Raw genomic sequence first — 7,322 nt, 5'->3', positions numbered from 1 at the left:
AAGTCCATCAGGTGAGAGAGCAAAAGGAAATTCTTATAAACAGCAGGATCATGTCAACACAAGGAAAAGCTCAGCGCTAATCATCAGACACATTGAACACCAACCAACTCAAAACTCATCTGTTCAAATATGCATATTCACTGTGAATCCACTGTTTGTTTTATCTTGTGCTTTGTTTTATTGTTCTTATCTTGCCATTGTCTTCTTATTGTAAAGTGTCCTTCGGTGACTTGAAAGGCGCTCATAAATAAAATTGATTATTATTATTACCCTGAATTATTTAAACCTGAACTTTACATTTAACCAAAATTATGACAAACATTTGTTTTATGTGTAAGATAAATACATGCATATCAAAATAAGCCAGCGACCTCATGTTTACAGGCAGAATCACTGAGCCTGTGAGGACACTGCAGGAACCCTGATGGTTCAGCCTTTTAGAAACAGCTCACCTGTTCTGACTGTTGGACAGCCTCTGAGTTCAGTCTGCCCCTTGCTGGTCAAACAGGGCGCAGACTTTCTTATATATTCTACTCTACACATTTAAACAGCTCCACGTTTCCTCTGTGCCTTTGGATCCAGGTGTCACACAGTCGTGTTCTCAGAGAGTTCCTGCCGCTGATCAAATACAGTACTGCAGCATTATTACAAAAATCACTGAGAAATTGTTTGTTCTCACTAAAGACAGGCTCTACCTGCACTCGGCCACGCCCCCGTTTGTACATAAAAAGGAAACAGGTGGAGCTGGAGGTGACAGAGGAAACGAGACAAAAGATGTTTTATGATTTTGTGCATTCTCAGTTTTTCTTCTTCAAACTGGAAAAACGTCTGCATGTTTAACAGGCTGCTCGATGTGCAGCTCATGTCACGCTGCAGAGGACCCAAGATGGTGGTGGAAGGGGGTGGAGTCTGTCCAGTTAAACATAAGATGAACCTTTATTAGTCCCACACGTGGGAAATTTTTGGTCACAGCAGTCAGGGTGTCCTGCGTGCGCTGGGAGATGCTGGACGCCATTTAGAGACGACATGAGAGACGAAGCTCGTTAAAAATCAGTTTTTATTTCCCTTTAAATCAAACAAGCAGCAACTTTCTCATTTACAATAAAAAGAAAAGAGTGGTGGCAGTGCTCGTTTCCATGGCAACCAAGAAGATGACCAGGTGACAAGCTGGTCCAGAGGAGTGACATGATTGGCTGAGGTCTGGAACGTGGTTGCAAAGCAACACAGAGGAGAGACGTGATGATTTGTTGACAGTGTGAGAAAAATAAATCAGATTAGAAGCCTGACAGGTCAGGGGTCAGAGGTCAGTAGGGCAGCTTCTTGATGAATCTGGTGAACATGGTGAAGGCAGCAGCTGGTTTGTCTGTTGGAACCATGTGACCTGAACCCTGCGGGAAGACAGCGGCACAGGTCAGAACAGTCGCCAGAAATCAGGCTTGAGGTGTTCACACGGAAACGCCCCGAGGCGGAGGAAACGCTGGCCGTTTCTGCCATCTGGTGGCTTTTCTGTGAAGTGCAGTAAGTGTCAGACTACACTTACCATGTGCCATTTTCTTCATTTACAAAGACAATTTGATTTGACGACGTTTAAAAACAAACTGAAATATTAAAGCAGATTTACACCAAACGAGACATTTTTGTTTGTTTCTTCTTCATAAATAAAGATACTGTAGAAACCTTAAGTGGTCCGATGATGAAAGAAAACAGCTGACTTGAAACAGAACCCCGCCCCAAAACATGACATCACACAGTCAGTGAGGATGATGATGGTGGCGTTTACCTTCACGGTGAGGAAGACAATGTTATCAAACTCTTTGACGAAGCCGCCGACTTGCTGACCGTCCACATCTTCGTAGATCCACGGACGCCTCTGGACTTGCACCTGAGACACAGGTAAGCACACCTGAGAGTCAGCTTATAGATCAGGTTACTTTGCAGAGGAAAACTCAATAAGATCTGAACTCCACCTGCTGCTGCAGAGACTCCACAAACCACTCGTCGCCCATGAAGTTGCACGCCATGTCCACGTCGCCATTATACACGAGGATGCGATACTTCTGCACAGAGAACACAACCGTCAACACCTTCCAGTCCATATTAGACAGGTGAAACAGGTGAGTCCTGTTAAAGGCTGGAAACATTTACACTGGGGGAAAATTTAAATTAAAAATAAATAAATAAATAAATAAAATGGGCGGAGCTTCACTGACTAGAGCGCCGAGCAGCTTCAGGTACTGTTTCCTGACATCCATGTAGAGCCGACCGTAGTTCCGGTTCACCTCAGAGCTGCGAGCACAGAGCGGAGAGTCAGTGAGTCAGCACAGGTGAGGTGGACAGGTGAAACAGAGGTCAAGTGTGTGCCTGTGTTACCTGCAGATGACCCAGTCCAGAGCTTTGGGGCTGATGTGGAGGGCTTTTCTGACCAGCGGGTTGTTCAGGTACAGGTTGGAAGGGGTGGAGTTGGTGCAGGGAGGGTCCAGGCGGACAGACGGGAGCAGCGCCGCCAGACTTTTGACTTTCTAAAGTGAGAGAACCACCTGTTCAGGTGAGCGCTTTATAGATACTGTTTGGATCATCGGGTGACCTGAACTCACCTGCATCCACAGCCGGTTCCACTGATGGTGAATGAACGAGTTTCCCAGATCTCGGATCACCAGCTGACCTCGCTCGACACTGACAACAAACAGGAACACACCTGTTTGAGCGCCATACGTGCTGCAGGTGAGCTCACGGACAAAAAAAAGATCACAGGCCGAACGTTAAAAGGCCACAGCTCACCTGAGTCTCTGCGGGACTCCACCTGGGCAGGAAGCGTACAGGTTGTATATGTTCAAACCTGAACTGTAGACGATGGTCTGAACCTCCCCCACCTGCAGAGGAAACGGGCAACACCTGAGACATAAAACCAGAGAGCCTACAGGTAGACGTCGGGTGCACCGCAGGTGAACCGGGTCGTACTCACGCTGTCCATGCAGTTCTGGTTCGGGTTGTCATAGAAGTTGCATTTCCCGTTGCTGCAGCAGTAGGTCTGAAGCTCCGCCCACAGGTGGCTGCCAAGCAGGCCGTGGTAGTAGGCGAAGTACACCAGAGAGTTGTCGTTCATCTCGTAGCTCGACATTCCATTCCCCACGGCGATGCCCTGCACCACAGGTGAGTCGGGTGAGGCAGGCATGAGGAGGCTGCTGATGTTTCCACAGCCTGAATATGACACGCCTGTTTTTACCACAGGTACACCTGTCTGCAGCTCAGGTGGGACACCCATTGATCACATGGTCTAAAAGCAGCACGTCACAGGTACACCTGTCTGTAGTGTTTTCTAATGATGTCACCACAGGAAGCACGTTCAAAGTGAACAGTGTCACCACAAACTCAGGTAAGAACAGATCTTTTTAATGCTTTGAGTGAGTTTTTCTGTGATCTGTAAAGAAGACTGCTACTAATAACAATAATAACACTGAATGGAAAGGTGGAGGCTTTATCCAGGTTTGGAGCAGCAGCCTGAGCAGAGAAGCCCAGACCTCCCACACCTTGGCCACCTCCTCCAACCCACCTGAGCAACATTGAGGCGTTCAAAGACCAGCCGAGAGAGTGATCTCTCCATCGTGTCCTGGGTCCGCATCACCTCGCCTGCCTCGTTTTCATGTGGAGGTAGCAGCTCTACTCCGAGTTGCTCTCCAGTGACATGTCTCTAACCCACACTGCACAGAAGCTCATTTCAAACCTCAGAGCTCGCACGCACGCGCGCACACGCACACGCGCACACGCACATACATACATTCCCCCCCCCCCATTTCCCGCCCCCCCCCCAGTGGAAGCAGTAACGCTGTGCAGTCTTTGGAAAGCCATTTTCACAGGTGCATCAGGTATGATACAAACCACTGCAGTGCAGTACCTGTAACACCTACAGCATGTTCTAATCACTCTAATAGGATATTATGGTCGACAGTATCGAACGCTGCACTGAGGTCTAGCAGGACAAGCACAGAGATGAGTCCACTGTCAGAGGCCATAAGAAGATCATTTGTAACCTTCACTAAAGCAGTTTCTGTGCTGTGATGAGCTCTGAAACCTGACTGAAACTCTTCAAATAAACCTCTGCAGATGATCTGTTAGCTGTTTGACAACTACTCTTTCAAGGATGTTTGATATAAAGGAAGGTTGGAGATTGGCCTATAATTAGCTAAGACTGCTGGGTCTAGAGATGCTTTTTGAGTAAAGGTTTAACTACAGCCAGCTTGAAGGCCTGTGGTACATAGCTAATTATTAGAGATAGGTTGATCATATTTAAGATCGAAGCATTAATTAATGGCAGGACTTCTTTGAGCAGTTTTGTAGGAATGGGGTCTAAAAGACACGTTGATGGTTTGGAGGAAGCAGTTACTGAAGTTAACTTCAGAACTGTTACCTGCTGTGTGTCAGGTGCGTCATTACCTGCAGGTTGAGGCTGGCGTCCTCCATCACTCTCTCAGCGAGCGTGGGGATGTAGATTCCTCCGTAGCTCTCTCCGGTCAGGAAGAGCTCATTCTTGCTGTACTCTGGAAACAGGCGGAAGAACTCCTTCAGGGCCAGGTAGTTGTTCATCGACACCTGCAAAGAAAAAGAAAAAGCTGAACACCTGACCTCCGGGCAGCCAACCGGCAGCTGAGTCACTGAGGGTCACTGACCTCTGTGTCATTGGTGGCGTATTTCTGATCGTCCGAATAAGAGAAGCCGACTCCTACTGGGGACTCCAGGTACAACATGTTGGTAATCTGCACACAGATAGTCGACCAATCAGCTTTGACCTCAGCCGTGCGACCTCAACAAAAGTCACATGACAGCATACCTTGTTCCAGGCATACGGGTTGTACTCCAGCGTCGCACCGTCGCTCTGGATCTGAAATGACAAAAGGTCAGAGGTCAGGTGTGGAGTCACAGTATACCTGTAGGGGTCAGGTGGGCAGAGTTCACCTACCAGGAAGGGTCCATGTTCGGTCAGCAGTCCGTCCAGCGAGCTGCAGCCGGGGCCACCATTCAGCCACAGCACCAGCGGGTCCGAGGACGGTTTGTTCTGCGACTCAACGAACCTGAGAACAGAAGAAGTGGTCAGCTGACGGTCAGGTGAGGCGTGTCTTCAGGCGTGTCTCAGGTACTGACCAGTAGTGCAGGTGTTTGCCGTCAGCCACACTCAGGTATCCAGAGTACTGCTTGAAGCTCGGCTGTTTCTGCAGACCTGGCAGGTACGTGATCTCGTCGGCCGCTGGGGCCGCTTCCACGCCGAGCCATGCGGACAGGAAGTAACATGACAACAGCAGCAGCTGCATCTGATAGCAGATAGGAAGTAAAAACATCCAATAAAAATGCTCCTCCTGAGATTTCACCTTTATAATACTGAGGTAACGTCCAGCAGCTGACGTCCACGTGTTCCTTTCACTTTTGTCACACGATCACATGACACACAGCACAAATGATGTCATCTCTCCTGCAGGACGTTACTGATTAGCTCTACTGTCAGTTTTACTGACTTTGAGCAGGTTATCACGGACAGATCACCAGAAACAAAACTGATCAAATGTGATTTCACAGAGCTGTCGGAGCCCTGCCAGAAAATAAAATAAATAACCCTAAAAAATCCAAACAAAACAAAAAGAAAGTAAAACTAAATAAAAAAAAAGCAGGAGGCTGTCCTCAGCATCAGCCTTTCAGAAAGGAAACAAACTAGAAATTAAACCTCAGTGATGATGTTAAAGTTTTAAAAGGGTTTTTCATCACTCAGTTTTATTACATCCAACCCTGATTTTAAGAAAGCGAACTTAAAACGCAAAGTTCAAAGTTCACCCGTTCTCTGAGGTAAACCTGTAAAACACAGCACAGCAGGATCTCACACGCACACGTTAAATTAGGCAGAAATTTAAATGAAGACTGGTGGGTTCCTCTGACGGCCACGAAACACGTGATTTCAGCAGGAAGTGAGGTTTGTGTTCGCGGACTGATCACGAGACTTTCTGATTGGGGATCGATCAGAAGTCACGTGATTACTTTCCCGCTGAATGAACGAAAAGTTACGATTTGGTTGAAAAGTTGATTCTGTTCATCTGGACGTTTTACTTTCGGACGTGACTGAGCATGCGCCAAGAAAATTTACATTTGCAGTTTTTTGAACGGAGTTTGGCAGAAACACGCAGTTCGTGTCAGAATAACTGTTCAGCGACCGGAAACGGGTTTCAGTTTCAACACGAAACGTTTTCGACTCACAATCAGCTCGATTATCGATCAGAAAGCGATCAGTTTCTCAGAGTACTCGTTAACTGTCATGAAACAGAAGGCAGTGTGTGTGCGCGCCCTGATACTCTCTCTCTCTCTCACACACACACACACACATTTTAAACCCGGAAACGGGGACTATCACGCGCAGCATCAACTTTAACGTCTTAAATCAGACAGAATCCAAACGGACCTCTGAATGGAGACCTTCCTCTTTCACTCACCTCTTCTCTACGCGTCCACCTGCTTCACCTGGGCTCCTGCTCTGCAAATAAATTGGACACGCCACGGTGAAGGAAAACAGCAGGTCATATGACAGCGGCAGGTCACATGACCCCTCCCTCCCCTCGGTTTTTTTTTTTTTCAAACTTTATTTGTAGGGTTTTTTAGGATAACCTTTTTTTAAATTAACGATTAAGAACAATACGAATACAGACTCTCGAAGAGGATAAAACAGTAGAAGAACATTCAAAACAACAGAAAGAGCACCAGAGGGGTGTTAAAAGTGCAGAATAACAACAAAAACCTTCCAAGAGTCCGTAAATCCCTGTTACAGTGTTCTAAGTCGGAAGGCGGCCTGGCCCTACCAAACTTTATGTATTATTATTGGGCTGCCAATATTGTGACAATATCCACCTAGATGCAGGCTTTTAGGGAGGGCAGAGGGCCGCCTTGGTCCACTATGGAGCTAGACGGTCATCTCACTATATCCCCTGTTGCAATAATGTGTTCAAGTCTACCAGTCAGTCACAATGTTAATTTTAAAGATCCTGTGGTTAAGAACTCTCTCAATGTCTGGTTTCAGTGTCTGCTCCCCTGTTGCATCAAATCTTTTTTACCAGCTCTGAGCGATGCAGGGTTCAAGGTTTGGTACAGCAGAGGAATTATCTGCTTCTCTGATCTGTTTGTTAAAGGGTCATTTTTATCCTTTGAAACATTATCTAAAGATTTTGGAATCCCAAAGACTCACTTCTTTAGATACTTACAAGCCCGTAGCTTTGCAATTAAACACTTCACTTCATATCCAAGTCTACCTAATGACTGTCCATTTGAGGATTGTCTGCAATTTCGACTTATTG

At 46.7% G+C, this 7,322-nt stretch overlaps 1 protein-coding gene across 1 annotated transcript; it reads right to left on the bottom strand.

Moving 5' to 3' along the window:
* Window positions 1–1,040: 1,040 nt before the first annotated feature.
* On the bottom strand, window positions 1,041–6,594 carry ctsa (cathepsin A). The gene is made up of 14 exons (XM_076884404.1): window positions 6,468–6,594; window positions 5,137–5,303; window positions 4,955–5,066; window positions 4,826–4,876; window positions 4,665–4,751; window positions 4,432–4,587; window positions 2,963–3,139; window positions 2,779–2,870; window positions 2,595–2,673; window positions 2,371–2,519; window positions 2,211–2,286; window positions 1,968–2,057; window positions 1,781–1,882; window positions 1,041–1,388 (listed from the first exon to the last, which is right to left on the bottom strand). The coding sequence occupies exons 2-14, from the start codon at window positions 5,301–5,303 to the stop codon at window positions 1,305–1,307; spliced, it is 1,422 nt and encodes a 473-aa protein (XP_076740519.1). The 5' UTR covers window positions 6,468–6,594; the 3' UTR covers window positions 1,041–1,304.
* Window positions 6,595–7,322: the final 728 nt, after the last annotated feature.

The sequence above is a fragment of the Maylandia zebra genome, linkage group LG5, assembly GCF_041146795.1.
Source record: "Maylandia zebra isolate NMK-2024a linkage group LG5, Mzebra_GT3a, whole genome shotgun sequence".
Taxonomy (NCBI): domain Eukaryota; kingdom Metazoa; phylum Chordata; class Actinopteri; order Cichliformes; family Cichlidae; genus Maylandia; species Maylandia zebra.
This window is presented reverse-complemented; position numbering and strand designations above follow the sequence as displayed.

Coding starts and splice junctions, on each gene's coding strand:
- ctsa (XM_076884404.1), bottom strand. CDS start 5,303: ATGCAGCTGCTGCTGTTGTCATGTTACTTCCTGTCCGCATGGCTCGGC. Junction 4,752..4,825: donor ACCCGTATGCCTGGAACAAG/GTATGCTGTCAT, acceptor ATCTGTGTGCAG/ATTACCAACATGTTGTACCT. Junction 2,871..2,962: donor ACCAGAACTGCATGGACAGC/GTGAGTACGACC, acceptor TTTCCTCTGCAG/GTGGGGGAGGTTCAGACCAT.